Source organism: Rhinatrema bivittatum, chromosome 3 (genome assembly GCF_901001135.1).
Source record: "Rhinatrema bivittatum chromosome 3, aRhiBiv1.1, whole genome shotgun sequence".
Lineage (NCBI taxonomy): Eukaryota > Metazoa > Chordata > Amphibia > Gymnophiona > Rhinatrematidae > Rhinatrema > Rhinatrema bivittatum.
The window spans coordinates 23,767,355-23,788,800 of record NC_042617.1 but is presented as its reverse complement, the minus strand read 5'-3'; the positions used below and the strand labels follow the sequence as shown (position 1 = coordinate 23,788,800).

Below are 21,446 nucleotides of genomic sequence, written 5' to 3'. Positions count from 1 at the left end.
CTGTGTGTGTGTGCGTGTGTGTGTCTATGTGCGTGTCTGTGTGTCTGTGCACGTGCGTCTGTGTGTGTCTGTGTGCGTGTGTGTGTCTGTGCGCGTGTGTGTCTGTGCGCGTGCATCTGTGTGTGTCTGTGTGCGTGTGTGTGCGCGTGCGTCTGTGTGTGTGTGTGTGTGTGTGTGCGTGTGTGTCTGCGTGTCTGTGCGTGTCTGTGTGTGTCTGTGCGTGTGTCTGTGTGCGTGCGTGTTTCTCCCCTTACATAGCTTCCCTGCTGCAGAAGCAGCAGGATTGGTCTTTACCTCTGCATGAAGGAAGTCCAGGGCTTTTTGTAAGTTGCCTGTGTAGTTCGCAGGGGAATATTGAAGCTGTTGAAAGAGAAAGTTGCAAGTAATTTCCATGAATAACAGCAATAATAATAATAGCCATTATTTTTTTTATGTATGGCAATGCCCACGCGTACACAGTGCTGTAGGAGGTAAGTCAGATGGTTACAGTGTCCCTTCCCAGAAGAGCTTACACCCTAAATCTGAGCATAGGAAAATTTAGGAATTAGTTTAAGGAGAGGGGACTCAGCTCCTGGCTTCTTGTTTTAACCACAACACTGCCAGCCCTATGTGCATCCTGCATAAATAAAAGGAGGGGTCAGAAGGGAAAGGAGCTGTTTAAATTTGTTATCTGAAGTAAAACAAATTCAGAATACAAAATATTAAAGCATGGGAAGAAACACAGTTATCTGAGCAGGGCTGGTGCAAGGTTTCTACCTTGAATGGCTTCAAAATTTGACAATCCCACTGCCACAAAAGCCTCCACCACCACTGATGAGGCCCTCCACTCTCCCCTCTCCACCCCCTGCCCCTCCACACACACATCTGTGCTCAGCTCTTTGCACATATATTCGGTGGCTGTACACCGGGCTGTGCAAGTGTGATCGCAGAAAGCTGTCGGCAGAGTTGCAATCTCACCCCCAGGCAACCAAACTGCTTGATCCAGTCCTGATTTTCTCCATTGCAGGCCTGGAGTCCTAGTTCGGATTTTCATAAAATCGTTGGGATAATGGAGAACTAAAACTCCATGTATGCAATGGGGAAAAACCGGAACTGGATCGACCTGTTTGGCTGACCTGGAGTGAGACGGCAGCTCTACGCAGTCTCTGCAATCACCAGGGAGGGTTGTTTGCCACTCTAGGCCGTTATCTATGCCGCCCTGCAACGGGCCCTGCTTCTGAGCCCTTACAGTGTGTGAAGCCATAAAAAAAAAAGCAATCGGATAGCGGAGATCAGTCCCAGCCCCTAAAGATAAGGATACTGATCGCGACTGGTAGGTGAATGACCTCCAGTGCAAGCAGAGGCCTCTGACTGGGGTGATGTGCACCGGGAGGTGCGGTGGGAGTCACATTAGACGTTACAGCACGGACAACTGTGCTCTTTGGAAGGGGCGCACCCCCCAGCCCCACCCGAACTCCTGGGGGGGCTCCCATCTCTTACCCCCAGTGTCTGAGAGTAGCGTAGACAAGGGAAGCGCACGGACCCTGGAGGAGAGGTTCAACTGCAGGCCCCGCCCTCTCTGCTCCGCTAACTCTTCTCACTACCCCTTGCTCCAATCCAACCTTTCGGCGCCGCTTCCCTTCTTCTCCCTGCAGAGGGGGCTCAAGGTTCCCCCTAGGAGATGGGAGGTTCGGGTGGGGAGTGACAGGAGGTTCCCTTCCTTAAAGCAGTGCAGCCACCGAAGGCCTTAAAGCCGGGTGGATCTTTGGTGCATTTCCAACGCACCCTGAATTGTGATTCGCCCGTCAGCTGTCCGCCCGTCCGTCTGCCTGTCACCAGAGCTGTTGACCTTGGTGCTCCATTTTTTTTTTCCCCTGCCAGAATCCCAGGTCCACTGATCTTGCGTGGCCATTTGGAAACAAAGGCCCAGAGGGCGGGGTTCTTAGAGTAGCAGGTGAGGGGCGTGGTGCTGATTTGGGCTGTGGCCAGCTGTGGGGAGGTGAGGGGGGGGGATGGTTTTATCTTGTATTTAAATTAATGGACTGATAAATGGTAAACTGCTTGAGGTGGAATTGTTAAGCAGGTTGTCAAACTGAAATAAATAAAAAAAAATAATCTACAAAATTGCAAATAAAAATCAAATTGTACAGTATTTATCACATTTACAGGATTATTCAGTGGGCTCTGGGAGACAGAGAGTGTTTGGACACAGCATATTATCCTCAGTGACGCCACGGATCGCACAAGCCAAAGGCCCAGGCCCACGGTGCGTGACCTACGGGAAAGGCTTACAGTATTCGTTGAAACCTCATTTGATGATGATTCTCTCACCTTCCGCCATTCAAGAAATGCCCATGAAAAAATCCCACTCTTGACTGGTCATTCTTGCTCTCCGCTGAACCGAGCAGGGATGAGCGAGGAGTCACCGCACGATGCGTGCCAATGAAGAGGATGGGGGGGTCTCGGGAGCTCACCTACAACACCCGTCCTCTTTGGATAATTTTTACTCTGGTTCAGTAGGCGCAGGCGGAAGCCGCAAAGTATCCGGTTGGTTTTACGCCGAGCGACTTCTGCCATTGCAAGCCCCTGTAGGCGCGACACACCGTCCGGACTGTGCGCTGGAGTGCGACGTGGATGTGTCGCGCACGACAACAGATGAACTAAAACCGATATTGTTTTACCGTTGACGCAGCTCATAGCGCAGGTACGGCTCTCCTTTGGGATAACGTCCCCAGCATTGTCCCGTGGGCGAAGAGCCGGCCTGAGCAAGCCACGTTGGTCCTTGGGTTACCGCTGTGTCGCAACAGAGCCCGCCTTCATCGCGAAGCAGGTCACAAGTGCTTCTCGGTCCGATTTGTACAGTAGATTGCACCATCGCAAGGGAACACACTGCCTTTTCTTCCGGGAATGAGACTTGATTTTTTTCCCAGGCAAACTACTGTGAAAAGTGAAACCAAACTGCCAATTCAGAAGAAAAAAAATCTCGTCGTAAAGATAGCTCCCATGCACCGGATTAATGACTGATTTTCAAATATATTCCCGTCATGTCTGAATTTTCGGTACATGAGCTGTGAAATTTCACCTTCCGCACCCCCTTGGGAACTGCTACTGCATCTTTTTCTTCTTAAGCCTGTTTCACTTTTGCCTCCTCCTGTTATTTCTTCACTCTCCCTGCATAAAACATGCAAGAAACTTCCTTCTGAATGGATTTGTTCCCTCTGTGGCTTTTATTTCATGCTTGCTCCGTTATTTGTTCAGTTACTGGGTTTTTTGTTTTTTTTTCGCTAGTCTTAGATCCTGCACATCCACCCTAATTGTATTCCCTCTCCTTCGTACAACCTGAAACAGAGGCTCAGGACTCAGATTCGGGGATATTTGCTGCTGGGGATGATGAATTAAAAAGAAAGAACAGTTTGAGCCTGGATCTGCATTCCTCACGATTTCCTGACATGAGAGAAGCAGAAATGGAGAGTAGCTGCGGTTGATTGTGGAAAGTCGGAGTTTTGTGGTTAAAACGAATCCGTTAATGAGGATGAGCCTGTCGACCTCCATGGAGGTGAAGGATGTGCGGAAGATTATGGTATTGTCTCTTGCTGAGGATGGGTCGGCCAGGCCGCAGCAGAGGCTGATAGAGGCATCAGGATGGAGAGAAAGCTCTGCGGCTGAGGCCGTGGTTCTCGAGGACATCCCCCGTCCCCTCCCCCCCCCTCCCCGCCAGACGGATTCACAGGGTATCTGCAATGAATATGCCCTCTGCCTCCACTGCGTGCAAATACATCTCATGCATATTCTTTGCAGATATCCTGAAAAGGTCTGCAAGGACTGGATTGAGAACCAATCAGTGTCCCATCCCTACAAACTCCATAGACCTGAGTTTCAACAAATCAAACGCCAGCACAGACAGATCTGTCTTGGGTTTGGTTTGGTTTTTTTCCTGTCAGGACAGATAAAACAGGGACTGCTTGTGCCTGGATGGCAATAATATTAGGTCTTGTTTGAATGTTGTATTTTATAGGCTAAATTTTCAAAACGCGTAAGCACGTAAAATTGGAAGTTACTCGTGTAAGTAGCCAGAAGCACGCGTGCACCAGCAGTGAAAGGGAAAAAACAGGTGGGAAGGGGATTGGGGGGTGAATCATGCACAAGTTGCTACTCTGGCAGCGGTTCACACCCATGCGTTACCAAACTTGCCCGTGCACGTGTACGCCTGCTAAATTAATTGCGGAAGTGAATTTGCACTTGTCTGTGCAGCTTTTGAGTGGGAGGTCTGCACTAAGTGATGGGGGAGGTCAGGGTGAAGTGCTGGAGGGTCCGTGTGAAGTGGGTGGAGCCGTTGGCCAATTGGTGATTGCAAGTCCGCTCATAAGTCAGTATTTTCATAAGCGGAGTACCACATGCTACATAAAGGGGCAGATTTTTTAAAAATACGCGCGCGTACTTTTGTTCACACAATCGGCACGAACAAAAGTACACCGGATTTTAAAAGATACACGCGTAACCACGCGCGTCTTTTAAAATCCGGGGTCGCGCACAAGACTGCGCAAAATCAGCAGCCTGCGCGCGCCGAGCCGCACAGCCTGCCTCTGTTCCCTCCGAGGCCGCTCCGAAATCGGAGCGGCATCGGAGGGAAATTTTTTTTTTGTCCCCCCCCCCCACCTTTCCCTCCCTTCCCCTATCTAACCCACTCCCCCGGCCCTACCTAAATCCCCCCCCACCTTGTTCGATGGAGTTATGCCTGCCGCTGGCAGTTACGCTGGCTGGCCAGGCCCCGACACAGGCCGCTGTGTCGGGGCACTCGGCCACGCTCTGGACCGCCCCGGACTGCAGACACGCCCCCGGACCACAGACACGCCCCCCGGACCGCCCATTTTAGCAAGCCCCGGGACGTACGCGCGTCCCGGGCTTTGCGCGCACTGGCGGCCTATGCAAAATAGGCGCGCTGGCGCGCGAGTGCCCTGCGCACATAAATCTGGCAGGATTTACACACGCAGGGCTTTAAAAATCTACCCCAAAATGCTTGCCTCCACGTTTAACTTCTTACGTGCACATGTTACTATTAGTACACGCAAAAATTATATTTGCGCACCTCTATAAAATGTATGCGCTGTCCTGCATGACAAATATGCACGCATACAAACATACAGGCGCGTTATTGGGGCAGAAATAAGCAGAATTTTATAAATCGCACAGCTCGCACCGCAGGGTTTATAAAATACTGCTGTAATGTGCGGGCATTATGAGCTGACTTATGCAGACTGAGAATTATCCTTCCCTATGTCAAAGTCGTAAGCTACATCGAGCGACCTTATTTAGGCCAGGATCACGGTATAGAAAATGGGATTTAAAAAACAAAATTACCTATTCGGCTTTTAGGCGCTGAACTTTGTCTAGAAGCGCTGCATGAGACCCAAATCACTACTGCTGTCAGCAAAGCCCCGATAATAAGCAAGCGATGGCGTGACCCTGCATTATATGTCTACAGTGACACTGCGGCCTTTTCCCCCGCGTAACTTATTGTACTTACAGGGTCCTTGCAGATGTCACAAAGATCATTTCCGCCAATGAAAATCGAGAGTAGCTTCCAGTCTTCGGTGAAATTCACTCTCTGGGAACAAAAAGCATGAGAAATCAAATGGTCAATAACCCATCCCCCACAAAACAAAACAAAAACAGTAGCCCACCAGACATTGCCCGCAACAGGGGCCTCAGTGGCAGCTTTCACCATTCGTTAGCCCTCTAAAGGTAATATCCACTCAACAACTTTATTACAAGATAAAAAACAAAAAAACGGAAGCCAAGAGAGTTTTTAAAAATTGGAACTGAACAAAGTCATGACATGATGGGACAATACTGCTGCCACCTTACCCAGGTCAGCCCAAACAGGCTCCTCCAGACCTGAATGTGTCTCCCCAACATGCATGGTTATGAAATCCTTAACCTTTCTTAGGGAAATCAGAACCGCAGCTCCATGCATGTGACGGGTCAGAACCGAGACTGGATCAGGCTGTTCTCACTGGCCTGGGTGACAACGATATCACTCCCAACACGTCCAGACAGCGTCAATTAGAAGAAAAAGAAGGAAACATATAGTCCTCAGCTTTATGGTTACCCAATTTGCGAAGTTCTGGGCTTACTTACTTCTGTGATTTTGTACCCCGCTCCCGAGCTCCGATACCTGTTCTGGGTTCCAACGCTGAGATTGGTGGTGGGAGCTGACGGCAGGAGGGAGCAAAATTCAATGCAAGCTGGCTGGAAAACACAGATTTTCCCGAATGTCTGTGTCTGTCTCCTGTGACATTTCACTTGATTTTTTTTAGGTGAAAATGGGGTCACGGGCTTAGTGTTGGAACCAATCCCCTAAGTATAACATTGTTTTCTATGGGAAAATCGGGTTTGACTTAAGACAGTTTTCAGCAACCAGTTGAGACCTAAGTGTAAGGATTTCCTGTATTTTTCTCTCAGTTCTCACTACTTTCTGAGTTAGCAGTTAGGTTGTCTTTTGGTTTTCTTTTGATTAGTTATATCAGGGGTTCCCAAACCCATACTGTTGACCTCACAGCCAATCAACTTTTCAAGTTATCTACATTGGATATACACGAGATAATCTGCACACACTGGTTCTCCAATGCGTGCAAACACATCTCATGCATATACATTGTGGATATCCTGAAAACCTGACTGGTTGTGGGGTCAATAAGACAGGTTTAGGAACCACCAATTTATACTTTTGGCTGACTAATATAGTGCTCTCTTTCCACAGTCCCAGCACAGGATCTGTGGGCATCAGCGACATCATATGCAATCCATTGTGCCCCAATACGCTAAGTCTAAGTATATCGTTACCTTGGTGTTTCTGGTGTTACGGGGTCTGCTTGATAACTGCACAGACAAGTGCATCCACCTTTGGAAAACCCCAATTGCTCTCTCGCAACTGGATCCAGTGGGTACAATCCATCCAGGACTTGTCCCCCTTTAAAGTTTGCTTTAAAGGGGGACAAAATCTCATTCAAGATTGACTGGTTTCACTTAGTTACGAATGGTCTGTTTTCTTTTCCCCACCCAAAGTTGTGATCGTCAGTTTGTACAGCATTGGATGTATTTTCATGCTCAGAAATCGAATAATGACCATACGATATTTTGGGTAGAGTTGATGAGGGCGAGGCAGTTTTGCTGGACTTACTAGATCGTCCTAGTACTGATGACATGGGGAACTGTGATATTCCGTTACAGCACTGTAGGGAGGCTCTCTTCTTTTTTTAACAGAGAGAAACACCCAGGTTTGTGTGAAGGAAATATCTTCTATCCCAGGGTTTGGATATGAGGTCCCACAAGGGTCCCCTCTCTTTTCTCTTTTGTTTAATGTCTCCTGTACTGCCAATGGTAATATTGGGTTACACGGATATTTTTCTGTGGATGAGATGGGTGCCACGCTGGCACTAAATACAAACTTAGACTTGGTTATGAATTGGTTAATGCAGATTAAGTTGGAGCTGAATTCAAATAAGACAAAAGGCTCTTAGAATTGGAGGGATAGGGAAGACTATGGTTCCCCTACCACTGCAGGACAAGAAAGAGCAGATAAAAATTCTGAAGACAGGTGAGGGATTTGGCCCTTGATTTTGAGGCTGATGTTGACTTACAGGCCCATGTGTCAAAGATGATTCGGGCTACTTTCTTAAAATTGCGGAGGATGAAACAGCTTCATCTTTATTTGGATCCCGGGTGTTTTTGGACTGTGATCCATTCATGAGCTGTTTCCCTGCTGGATGCTCACAATGCTACATTGCCTTCCTATGCCAGCTCGGACACAATTTAAAATCTTGGGCATAGTTTTCCAAGTGATGCGAGGCTTTGGGCCACTTTACTTGTTTAATAAAACGGAGAGGTATTACCCACGGTGGAACTGGCGATCTCAGCAAGTGTGAAGTGTCCATGGTAGGACAAAGATGCTTTCAGTTGCATCCTCTGTGCTGTGGAATAACCTTGCAATGGATACTAGGCAAGAAAAGAATTATTAGGAATTGAAAACACGGCTGTTCCCTGGGGGTGGTTAGCCCTTGTCATAAATGACTCCATAGGAGTGATCTGGAATAGCTGTAGTGTTGGTCTGTGATTTTTTTTATGATTGTTGTGATTTTTATTGCTTTTTTTGTATTATTTTGTATTTGCTGTACTGCATGCCTGTGTATTGTAATAATTGGATTTTGCATGCTTTGAATGGCTATGATTTTATGTTCTGCTGTTGTAAACCGCTCAGGATAATTTTTAATTAATGGGGCAGTTTTTAAGATGTTTTAAATAAATAAATATATAAACACGTCCAAGCTTAAATTTAAAAAAAGAGCTATTTTTAAAGAGAATTTCTTACAGCCTACTTATGTTGGAAATTGTGTGCAATGTTGGGGGGGGGGGGGGGGGTAAGGGTAGGAAGATGAAGGAGGCAAGCAAAACCCGTTCGGTCTACAGTATGGGTCAGGAGACCAAGGCTATAGACTGGCGATGCAGGTTGGGAGGCACATTTCATGAATTAGATGTGATGAAGCAGGTTCCGGATAGGTTATCTGTCTTCAGCCTCACCTATCTTCCTAACATCTACAGATGAGGCAAACATGAATTTGCAACCTATTAGAGTAATGCACCGTAACAGCCAGTGCTAAACGGCAACAATGGCACAGCAGAAACGCCAGGCTACACAACAGAACTGTCGCGCAGTGATACCCGGTACTGGGTTACACCGTTATACGTCCCAATATATGTGATGGAAGCACAGTCTAGCCCTACTGCATGACTGACGTTCTTGCTAGACTCACACTGTCGTTCTTCATCAGATTCACCAGTGTCTGGACCTGCTTAAGAATATCCCTAAAAAAAAAAAAAAAACCCAACACAAATCAGGTCAGCATTTTATTGATGAAAAAAAAAAAGCAACGCCTGAGAACTGAATATCCAGGAACGTGAGAAAAACTCCTGAGAACCCGGTGCGGCTGCCTGGAGCTCACTCAGGAGACCTCAGAGCTGCATTACTGCCGAGGGGAATACTCAGGAATATTCCTGCCAGTATGCACAAGGCAGCATCAACCTACAGCCAGATATTATCCAGCAATAAAGGTATTCAGCTATCGGGAGGCGTCTGTCTGAGCGTTCACTTAAATAAATGGGGAACAGGATCATAAAACTTAGGCTTCAGTCTCTCACTGTGTGACCCTGACCAGGCCATTTAATCTTCCAGATGGTAAGCTCTTTGAGGAAGGCACTCATGAACAGAGGGATTTGTTACATATGCTGACAGCACTGTGTGAGCATTGAATAGTTGTATCGTTACTTTTGTTAGTCTAGAGCTCAAAACAAGTCCCTGAAGCTTCCCCCTCCAAGCCCAGCTTTCTGAATGCGCTATGAAAGCACCGAGCTCTCTGCCGGAGATGCCGGGCCGCATTCCATGTTAATCTTTTTCTCCACTGTTTCAGCCGCTTGTTGCATTGCTGAATGTGAAAATATTTCTAGGTCTGACTGCTTCGCTAGCAAATGAACATCTCTTCTTTAAGCAGAAGACACGTTTACAGAGAGTGAACTCACTCAGCACATCCTCTGCTGCTCTCTACTGCCATTAGCTAAACTGGAAATTCCCTCCACTCCCAGAAGTACACAGTGAACACTGCCCTCCGATCTGCCTTTCCTGGCTAGGGCTTCTTTCCAACACTCCAGATAATGATCTGATACCCTCTGGAAGCAAGGGGGCAGGCCGAGCTTACTTCGACTTGGCTCCTGGTACGGCCTGGTTCAGGAAGGAGTTGGGGCCGTTGTTGCTTCCGGTGCCAGTAGAGAACCCTTGCAAGAGAGGGTTAAATTCCCGGAGGATATCTGGAAATAGATACAGCCACTGGGTATAACATCACTTCATAGGGAACAAAACACGGGCTGACCCCCGCCCCCACCATTCAAAGCTCTTGGGTTCGATTCCCGGGTCGGGTCTTCTGCTTCCTTGGCCTGCTGGGATGAGGGCTGCTGCAGAGGCAGTGTTCACAGCCCCCGAGGGGAGGGAGTTCCAGGCATTGCGCAACGGTGCCACCTAGTGAGTGGATTTAGGGTCCATGACTGCAGGATTCCGGAAGCCCTTGGCCCCTGGCTGCGGACCTTCGCTGCGCTGATGGGGCTAGGTAAGTTGGGAAGGAATAGAAAGAGGGGAACCTCCCCCCCCCCCACCCCACAGTTGTGAATGAAGGTGCAAGGCACCAGGCTCCAAGACCAGTTCCAACTGAGCCAAAAACTATAAGGAGCATGTGGAAACTGCCTTGCCTCTTCCCCCACTCCCCCTCCATAAAAAGGTAACTCTGAAGTGAAATCCGCCAATAACTAATTAGTTTAAAGTATTAAGTTAGTAGAGGTAAACTTTTCTGCTAATCATTTGGAAGCATCTAAAGGACCTTTGAGTTACCCTTCCATCTGGATGACGACGTCATCACTTTGTGCCATTTTGCCATCAACAAATCCACATTTCACGATACTCTGATGTTGAAATGTAACTAATGACATAAGCATGGTGAGTTCACATACACTGCTGGCCTTCATCTAAACCAGATCCCAACGCTGTAAGGTCACTTCCCTTTAGAAACACGTGCACACACACACTCAACTCTAGGGAGTCGGCCCGGCACGACAGACTCCAGTGGCGGAGCAGAACACGTTTCAGATTATCTTGATCGCTGCTATTAGGTAACGAGTAACCCAAGGTCATGCAGAGAGTTCAGTGGTAGATCTGGGATAAGAACTCGGGAGATTTTCGCTCCCAGTCCTCAGCTTTATCCAGTTGTTCACACTTCTTACCTCAATAGCAAGAGAAAGTGTTTGCTTTCAGGTTCTGTGTAGTACATGTGGACAGCTAAATATCAAAATCTGGACCAGATGGTTTTAAGCACATTCCCTATAAGCACCTGAAGGAAGAGCCTCCTTAGTGCATTTGGCCCTATGAACTCTTGTGCACCCCCTGCAAGAAATGAAACTATTAGGAGGTAATTTTCAAACTCCTTTGAAATTTGACTGAGTTTTCAAAAGATTTTACGCACGTAAATGGACTTTTGAAAACTGCTACGATATATGCTACTTTTACGCACGCAAATCCTTTTGAAAATTACCTCCATATTGTGTGTTTGTCTGCAGTTCCCTGCCGGCTTACAACTCCCTCGCCCTATGATTTTTGTAGTTCTTTGTTTCCAATGCTTATTTTAAAAAAAACGATGCCTGCTGGATTCTTGTTGGAGACCCACATGGCTGCCATGAACTCCCTTCTTTTCTTCCTGCGGCTGGCAGGGCCCCCTCGTTGGGTCTGGTCAAGACAACACAACAAAGGAATGCAGGCAGGTCTTTGGGCAATTGTGTCCCATTCCTTAGGTCGACGGATCAAAGCGTTCCGGGTTTGGAGAAAAAGAGGAACTTACTTGGTAAGGTGGTGACTGTGCTTATGTTTTCGTTTCCGCCAATGCTATTAAGGAGGAACAGAAAAGCAATGGTTAATAATCAACCACAGGTGAGAGTCTACAGAACGGCTAATTTAAGGTCCTATCCAAGAAACTGGGATGGGTAAGAATTGTTGGGAGAGGTCAGTTTCAGTCCATCACAAAATGCAGGGACAGTAACTTTCAAACAAATGTGCAGGTGCCCATACTCGTGCCTATGGGCGTGCGAGCGGACATACGCTGGAATTTTAAATCGAGCGCGCAGTTGTGCCCATATGATTTCATTTACACTTACTGCGCCTATGCATGCTCCTAAGTTTAAGACGTTACTCAGGAAAATGTAATTCATGTTTCTTCCTTAGGACTTTGTCGGCTTTAACAAGCTCGCGTGAAGGGCATTCCTAGTTTTACCACTTAGTCCGCCAGTTTGCCCAGTCCTTCTTGATGTCATCCAGACCTCTCTGGCACTTCGGCCTGCACTCCCCCCCCCCCCCCAATTGACCCAGACCCCCTTTCTGCAGACTTCCTCCTCATCAGGAGCAGCAGTAAATATACGCGGCTAATGAGCCGCGCACTGTGGCCTCCGGTTTTAAAATACGGATTTACACGAGCAACTGCTGGTCCCACCCTGGAACGCCCATGCCCCACACATTCCTCACCAGTTTTTCTGCTCCTCTTTGTTTTTTTGCTTGCGTATGCGAATATATGCACCTAATTAGTGGTTTCTCATCATAGCAAACTCCTTAATAACAAACCTTGCTGGTAAACATGCTGAAGTCTTTTAAGAACATAAGAACATAAGAAAATGCCATACTGGGTCAGACCAAGGGTCCATCAAGCCCAGCATCCTGTTTCCAACAGTGGCCAATCCAGGCCATAAGAACCTGGCAAGTACCCAAAAACTAAGTCTATTCCATGTTACCATTGCTAATGTCAGTGGCTATTCTCTAAGTGAACTTAATAGCAGGTAATGTGCAGTATGTGTTATATCAGTTCGGTTATAGCAAAGCCTCTTTATAACACAATAGTTGGCTATTATCAAGACGAGCCTCTGTGCAGTAGATGCCACTACTATGCACTCCTGTTGCAATCAGAAGGGGCAACCTTTCAACATCTTGATGGGCAAACTTCCTCTAGGCCTGCTGTATGATAATATCCTGTCTGCGCAGACATTTTTATGAGTTCTCTAACATGTCTCACAAAAAATGAAACCAGCGTGTTTCCCTACGCTGTGGAGTTGTACTCACGTCCAAGAAAGCCCTCTGTACTGAGTCAGGACATCGAGAACATTGTTAGGGGAAGACCCTGCTCCGTTTCCTGCCTGGCATCAAGAGGACAAAACGTTACTGCAGATAAGAGTGGTCCCAAATCACAACAAGCAATAGGTAATCTGATCCATGCTGGGTTGATAACGTCCAGCTGATTTTGTTTCTTATTCCATTCAATTCAGTTAAGTCCAGGACTTTGCTGATCTTTATTGCCAAGAATGAGCTTTTCACAGTAATACATATGTTCTAAAAGGTTGGGAAGTAAAAATTATTGCGCAGATACAACTATCAAACCCTACACTACAGTGGAACGACTGATCGTAGGCTGATGTCACAACAATATAGCGAACTTAATCCTTTTAGACAGAATAATCCCCCATCCATTCAGTGTGATACCATCAGCAATGGCCACTGTTGATGAATAGAATTGGGTTATGATATAGACTCACCTATGTGCTGATCAATCACATTGTTAAAAGCTCACCACAGACATGGGCCACCTTTCTAAAATGTGGTAGCCACAAGAGGAAAGGAGAGATTTTAGGACAATGCCACATATGATATGATGTGGAGTAAATAACTGATCATTATATTGGCATCCTCTCCAATGTGTTTATCAAATAAGATAATAAGATATCCAGCTACAATTTAGCTGGATAAGTGCCCTAATAATCATTTACCGGATAACTACTAAGTTATCCAACTAAGTGCCTCTGAATATAGACCTTTATCAGATTAGCTATTTGGATTGGATAATTATGATGATGGACAATCATGGTTACATTATATTAGTTGTTCTTGACCTAGCCCTCAGGACACAACTAGCAGTATATGCATGAGAAAAATGTGCATAAAATGGAGACAGTACATGCAAATCTATCTCATGCATATTCATTGTGGCTATCCTGAAAATCTGACTGGATAGGTGTGTCTCGAGGACTGAGTTGAAAATCCCTGAATTATATAACAGTAGTTAACATAATTTGTGTTGTCTGATGGCAGTTAACTATGGTAAGGTTAGGGGATAATGGTAAATTAAAGCTAATCTATGTAGCTAACCCATGTTTGGTGACAAACCATTCTGCATCTTCAGGTTAAACTAATTATCCATGTGATCAAGCAACCTAGTCATAGATTACCTACATGGATAGCAGCTAACAACCTACAGAATACTGATTTAACCTTGTCTTAATTGCATATATGTATTTTTCTTACATTATCATTCTTATAATAAGCAATTATAGGGAGTGGACGGGTAGAGCAGAGAAGAGTTGAGTATCTGATGCTTTAACATTCTGAGAATCACCGAGGATCTATGTTTTGGAATGAAAGTTTGCTGTGATCCTCCATTCTTCTTTTCTCCTTTCCCCATTTTGTCCCCCAGTGGTTGCTGCCACTCTGCCTTTCCCAGGCAGTACGCCCTCACGTTTCAGGGGCCCTCACACTGGCAGCAGCTGCCGAGCCTGAGAGCAGTGCCTCCCACCATGCAGCCAGGGCTGACTGGCCCTGATGGACAGGGAGATCCAACCCTGGACCCCTCGGCCCGCAGCACCCATCGTCACTTCCGAAGCCATCGGCGCTGCCCTGATTCCTACCATTAGTCCACTGGATATGATTAATCAGAATCTTACATCATAGCAAACTGGGGTGGACAATTCACGGCTTGACCTCTTAACGCATTAATCTGCACTTACTGTGAGAGAGTCTCCTACAGCAGCAACCACCTTAATGTCTGCAGGCCTCAAATCATGAACTGAAAAAAGCACATTTTCAAATTATGCATGTGCAGTCTGCTAAAAACAATGAAACATGATCAAGTCCTTATGAATAACATATTTTACTAGTTCCCCTTGTACAAGTTTCCTTCCCTTCAGCTTAACTGTTACCTATAGTGGAGGTTTGGTTAAAAGATAAATGTCTCAGTTCACTGTATCGACTTGAGTAGCTTAACAGCCCAGTGAAGGCGGACTTCTTAGCCGGAAACCCCTTCCTCTTTGGGAAGACCGTAGGCTACGACGGCATCAGAAGAGATAGGATGACTGTGGCTCAAACACTAATCTTGGGAGACGATCTTTCTCGCGTGGGGCTGTAGACATGCAAAGCCCTTTTACCTGAGATGGGAACTGTGTCAGAAGGGGATCTGTCCGAGCAAGAAAAGTTGGTTCCGTGTTTCCGTTCCTGAAAAATACAAGCATATTGCATTAACATAGGAGGAAGAAGAGGAGGTAGAAGACAAGGCTTGGGATAGCTTACTGGCAGAGGTGACGGAGGCCAGCACTATACTGGGACTTAATCATTATATAGAGGGCCGTGGTAGGAAGTGAGTTAAAAGATTGAGTAAAAGGCATAGGGGGAGGGGCAGGTGTTGTTTTATGTAGGGGAAATTTACAGGCTCATCTATCCATAGTGGCAAAGAACCAGAGAGGAACGTAACTGGGCTTTATCTGCCACCATTTACTATGTTACTATGAACTTGACATGAATTGGGCTAAATCTATTAAGCATCCTGTGCCCTGTGGTTACTGGGCCTTGGAGAAATGCAACCCTCCACCCCGGCAGGCTCATACTGGAAGACTCAGGAAAAATGGTCAAGCAGGGGACTGCAGTATTGTAAGTTGCTTGGATTTCCACGTTTGGAACTAGTTTAAATCCATTTGGAGCCCTGAATGTCGCAGTATCAAGCTGCCTGATTACTACCATCTATTACTATGCCACAGTGCCTTTGAAAGCGTGACTATACAGACTCACATAACAGACAGTCCCTGCTGCATGGGGCTTATAATCTAGTAGTCTACACTCACACAGACGAGTCGAATAGGAGACATCAGGTCATGTAAGGACTACAGTAAGCATGGTTAAAATTGACAAGGCTGTGATCAAGAAGAGTCAGGGTTTCAGATTTCAAAGTGGCTCAGAGAGATGGGCTTTAAGGTGAAAGTTTAATTATTGATATAGAAGAAACCCAGCCCAGCACCTCGGGAAGACTTTCCAGCCATGCAGTGCAGCAAAGCGAGAAGCACAGTTGGGATCTGGCGATGGCCTGACGTTCCCAAGACTCGTTAGCCAATCAAGGATAGTGAACCAGGCTGTTCGAAGCAGCTTTCAGCGACATATGCCCTGCCGACACCGAGTGTAGAAACCCATCAACCCCTTAACTATCCACAAACCCTGATTCTCAGAAAGCTTTTATGACACATTCGGGGAATGTGAACTGTGCTACACCCAGGACAGAATTCCTAAACTTTACGGACAACCACTTATCCATGCATAATAACTGCCTCGACCCAAAGGGATTTGTCTCCAGTCGCATACCTAAGTATGCCTGCGGACTGTGTACTGTTTGGTCAAATCCTAATTATAAATTGTACACAGTATTTAAATGGGTAAATTACAGCTACTACTGTTCTCTGTTTAAACAAGCATGCTCTACTTTACCCCTGCTAGTCTAATGAAACAAATTCTTGTATAACACCACCATTGTTTATTTGGTTTATATTCTGCTTTCCAACACTTCAGAGCGGATTATATTCAGGTACTGTAGGTACTTCCCTATTCCCAGAGGACTCAAAATCTAAGTTTGTACCTGAGACAATGGAGGGTAAAGTGACTTGTCCGAGGTCACAAGGAGCAGCAGTGGGATATGAACCCTGGTTTCTAGCCTGCTACTCTAACCTAGGCTACTCCTCTCCTGTAATGGTCATCCTATTGCTGCTTTTATAGTACTGACCAATGTGGCCTACTAAGTTGCACCAGATCTGATTATCCAACTTTGTAACTCGCTTTGAACTCCCCGGCTGGAAAAGCGTGTAATAAATAAACGATGAGTGGTGATGAGTGCATGGCCGAAAGGTCCTTGCTGAGCTGTCTTTGGGACTGCATTACTGCTCATGCACGACAGGGGAAGGAAGTCAAAACGGATGCGAGGAAAGCAAAAGAAAGAGAAAAGCATTTCATAATTCACATTTTTCCTACCTGAGGCATGCCTTCCGCAGCCCGACGTGGAGCAGAGCTCGACGTCTCGTTACTGTTTTGATACGTGAGCAGATACGGATGGCCCTGGGGAAAAGAAGACCTCCGTGAGGATGAGCGACCTCCTGCGCATTAGGGACGGTAACTTTAAAACGAGCGCCCACATACACGCGGGAAGCTTACATCATCCACACACAGGCACGTACATTGTATAAAATACGCCTGTTCACACGTATGTGTGCTCCTAATTTTAGGCAGTTACACGAGCAAATGTTCCTCGCAAATTTTCCTTCGGACTTGTCGGCTATTACGCACACTAAGTGAGCACATTTTGTAACATGCACGCGTGAAGGAAATAGCCAGTTTTACCAAATGGTCCACCAGTTTGCCCAGTCTATGTCTAGGACCGCCCTGGTTATTCAGTCTGCACTCCACCAGTTCATCCTGAACCCTCACGCAGTCCATGTTTGCCTATAAGGGGTTTTATTCTGTCTTACATCTGATAAACAGCAGAAGTAAGTAGGCGCAGGTAACAGCCGTACCCATGTTACGTTCGCAGGTTATAAAATCCCACTTTATGCCCCGCCCCAGAACGCCCCCCCTGACCTGTCCCAAACCCGCCCCGTTTTTTACATGGAAAAATGTATTCACGCACTGTAAGCGATGTGGACCTTTGCTGCTGTGGCGAGGTTGACTCAGCCTATAGGGCGCGCCCCGTAGGTCCGCACAGTCAGATGGCGGAGGTTCTCTGGCGGCAGATCAGGGCCGGCGCGTCCCATTAAGTGAACTAGGCGCTGACCATTAGGGGTGCCGAAGAGCAGTCACAAGGGGTCGCCAAGAGCGCACAGGAACCGCTTCCCCACCGCCATGGCCTCTCCCGGAGAGAGCACACCAGGAGCGCATCATGCGTGGTAGCGGCACCGGAGACCGCAGGGGATGGGGAGGGAGGGGAGGGGAGGGCAACAACCAGCCGAGGTGCCCTGGGGGAGGGGGGGGTGACGCGCAAAGGGGGGGGGGGGCAGACGTGACAGGAGGGTGCAGGCGCAAGGCAGAAGGTTCACCTAGGGCACCTAATACCCTGGCACCGGCCTTGCGGGAGACTGGCCGAGAGCTTCATCTTTACCAGGCCCTTTTTCCCCACAGGTTGAGCCCTTGGGTTCCAGGGGCCAGCAGGACTTAGGCGAGAGTCTCTCAGAGAATGGGGTAGACGGTGGTCCAGGGCCAGGCAAGGGTCAGAGGCAGGAAGCAATCAAGAGTAGTCAGAGTCCAAGGGGTCAGATCCAGAGGTCAGTCTGAAGAGAAGACGAGGATGAGGCAGGACAAGGCAAGGCTGGACAAAGCAGGGCAGGCGGGAGAGATGAAGCAAGGCTGGATGAATTAGCAACATGCACTACACTAGGTGGGAGGACCTGTTGCTGAGGCATCAGGGAGGTGTTCTATGATGTTATCAGAGGGGGCTTTTCCCGCCGTGGCCTCTTTAAGATTGCTAGCACGCAGTGTGCGCATGTGTAGGGAGGCCCCCTTGCCAAGGCGGGAGGATGGCGGCGTCTGCTTGCCGGTGGAATCCCCGCCGCCAGGGTACCCAGCCGGCGTCGGGGGTGAGTGGGGCGTCTCGCGGGGACTTCCCATGAGCTAACGATCGTTAACGCACGCCAGTACTTGCGTACGTATGTGCAAGGTTTATAAAATAGCACGCGTGCGAATATGCGCTATTTGTGCGTACATCTGCTATTTTGTCTGCGCGCATCTCTTTTAAAATTCACCTTTAAAAGTGTGAGGGTCCCCTCTGATCACCGCCTGTTCCCCACAACCTCCTGCCAGACCGTCCCGCCATTGTAAAACAGAGAAGCTGAGATAAAACGCTTGTTTCCCCTTCATTACCGGGGACAGTTGACAGTGTGCATAGTCAAAGGTTGCCTGGGCCAGGTTTAGGCATAGGCAGCACAGGCATGAGACTATGGTGCGAATCTCCAGGAGACAGCCCCCCAAATCCCACTCTTTCGGTCCTCTGCCTATGGACACCTTATTAAACGTGGCTCTGAAGACCGCTGCGTCAACTACGTATTCCAAGAGCTCGCTTCTCTCAATGTGGACTGGATAACGTAGGGCAGGGGTAAGCAATGCCAGTCCCTGAGTGCTGCAAAGAGGTCTGTTTTATATGTCGGGCTATCCAACACGAATATGCATGACATATATTTGAATGCACTGCCTCCACTGTATGCAAATCTATCTCATACATATTCATTGTGGATATCCTGTTTGTGGCGCTCGAAGGCCGGAGTTGTCTACCCCTGGCTTAGGGGAACAATCACAGCCTTACAGAGCCTTTCTTCTCTAGGCCACTTGATCAAATCCCAGCTCAGGTGAACCTCGTGATGTCAGATGGTGGTCTCAGTCCAGGGGCCACAGCAAATGTGTTCACATCACAGCGCCTGTCAGATCCCTGTCAATCTGTGAATTCTGCTGCAATACCTCTTTGCTAACTTGTGACAAGGACGCAAACAAGAGACATCGTTTAACAATCAAAAGTACCTGCACTCTGCTTTCTCCTCATCAGTGCTACTCTCCCTGCCCAGGCACAAGTAACAAAGTCATTACATGTTTTGTTTCCGATGTCCCCCACACTTATTCCTCATGTCTAAAGTCATCCTCACAGCTCTCAGCCAGCAGCATGAGACGGGTCACATCACTTTTTCCAATCAACAGCCCTCCAGCCAGATAAACAGTCAAGTGCACAGATAGCACTTTTCTGACCAGAATCCGTGTTGGAAGCAAGCAGGTAATGAAATAAAAATGCCGTAACTGTATGTCAGAACTATCCTTGACAAAACTGTAATTCCACCAGAAGGCTACTGTCATATCATCGCAATGCAGAGCTTGAATGTTCAGCCTTTCCCTGGAAGCTCCTTCTCTATTTTCACTCTGAGCGGAATGAGTGTTTCCAGCACCAAGGTGAAATGTTAAGTGTTGATGAGTGGGAAATGTTTTATCCCTGAGATCATCTGCCCACAGAATGACTGCTGCTTTAAGCACAAGAAGACTAACAGGCTGGCTCGGAACTGAAATTTCTAGTCTCAGTTTAGTCAGGGGGCAGTAGATATTGAAGCCACCATGATGGCTGGCAGTAAAACTATGCAGAGCTCTGAAATGAACCAAAGACCAGGTGTTAGCTTCAAGCGGAGTAGGGTTAATAGTAATAATGATGTGATTCAAGCTCTGTCTGACACAAGAAAGAACGCTGTCCTGTAACGCCTTAGCACTATCCCTAACACCCACTCAGGGTTAACTCTGTAGAAACTTGGAGGGTCCTGCCAAGCACTGCTTGGACCCATCTGCACCTGCAAATGTGCTCCTACACTGGTAACCTCCCGCTCACCATCTGGGTTCCTGCTTGCCTCTGGGCAAATACGCTGCTCACAAGATATGGATTCTAGGGATACTGAGACCCCACAAAACCCAGGGAGGTCACACAATTCCTAGATATGCACCTACAGACTGAATACAAAAAAAAAATGCTGGAATCACCAATCAGTCAAACAGTGAAAGCTAACAAACTAAAAAGTTTATTAATAAACATAACAGTGAACAAAAAAAAGATTTAATTTACAGACAACCAATAGGTAAAATCACAAGGATTCATACAGTTATCACTAGACAAGTTTAACTTGTCTAACCAGTGCCTGTGGAGGTTCAGGAGAGGCTGTCCTCACAAGGATGTGTGGAACTGGGAGAGGGCCTTGGCACAACCAAGACTGGAGAGTTCTGAGTTTTGGGCTAGTCCCCACTAAATCTGGTACAGTACACCCAATGACAGCCCAATGATGGCTTTCAAAGCAATAGCAACACAGAATGTTGCAACATTATACCTTATTGTAGAGACTGGGGGAGTATGAATAAAAGCCTCACTTTGAGGTATGCAGCAGGTTAACCCACTTAGTCTTAGCTGCCAGAAACTACAGTTAGGCTGCCACTTGCCTGTTAGTTTAAAGGAAAGGAGGTCTTACTGGGGAAATCAAAAAGGTCTCAGAACAAATTAAAGAATCTCAACAGGCACAAAGATCGTTATTTTATCACAAAACCAAATCTTGGAATAATTAGTCAGGAGTCACAAAATTTGTAGAATGTCCCACAGATGCATTGAGTGCTATTTGTCTTCTGCTAGGGCCAGAGTCTGAATCTTTGTTGGCTCTTTTTTTATCCATCTCTCCCTAATGAACATAAGTGAACCAAATCTTTTGCCAAGTTTGGGTTTGGAGTCCGTCTTGAATTCAGTCAGGGTAACCCCTCTCTCCTGTGCTTGTGCCAAGGGAGAGTGGCGCACTGACAGCATTAGAGTGGGAAATAATAGCCTCATACCTGCATTGAGCACTGTACTTCTGGGTAACCAGTAGCATCCTTTCTCCTACTGATTGGCTCCATCTATAAGAAGAAATACATGCATTAGTGCACAGTGTCCGAATATACAAGCAGCCAGCGGGAGAGAGCCTGCTCATCTTCTCAGGTGGGGTAAACAGGGTAAGAGAGGAGAAACTCAGAGCGAGAAAGGTGTAACATCTGAAGAAGGGGACATATGTTGCCTTAAAAATGCAGGTACACCAACATTTATAAATACACAAAAGGCAGTGTGTTTTATATGGTTCCCTTTTTGCACTGCCACTCTGTGTCCTGTTGTAATATTGTTTGGCCTTATTTTCTGCAGGGCATGAGACCTTTGCTCTAATTGGTCATTGGAGCTGCTGTTTGTTTCCAGCCACACAGTTTATAAAATACCACATATTTC

At 47.0% G+C, this 21,446-nt stretch overlaps 1 protein-coding gene across 1 annotated transcript in view; it reads right to left on the bottom strand.

Moving 5' to 3' along the window:
- Window positions 1-17,131, bottom strand: part of PLB1 (phospholipase B1) — a 31,694-nt gene extending 14,563 nt beyond the window's left edge. The window contains exons 1-9 of the mRNA XM_029596746.1: window positions 17,036-17,131; window positions 14,809-14,875; window positions 14,392-14,450; window positions 12,677-12,750; window positions 11,412-11,455; window positions 9,729-9,837; window positions 8,790-8,841; window positions 5,504-5,584; window positions 295-360 (exon numbers count right to left, since the gene is read on the bottom strand). Of these exons, the coding sequence (XP_029452606.1) occupies window positions 295-360; window positions 5,504-5,584; window positions 8,790-8,841; window positions 9,729-9,837; window positions 11,412-11,455; window positions 12,677-12,750; window positions 14,392-14,450; window positions 14,809-14,875; window positions 17,036-17,131 (648 nt within the window). The remainder of the gene's footprint in view (window positions 1-294; window positions 361-5,503; window positions 5,585-8,789; window positions 8,842-9,728; window positions 9,838-11,411; window positions 11,456-12,676; window positions 12,751-14,391; window positions 14,451-14,808; window positions 14,876-17,035) is intronic.
- Between the last annotated feature and the right edge of the window lie 4,315 nt (window positions 17,132-21,446).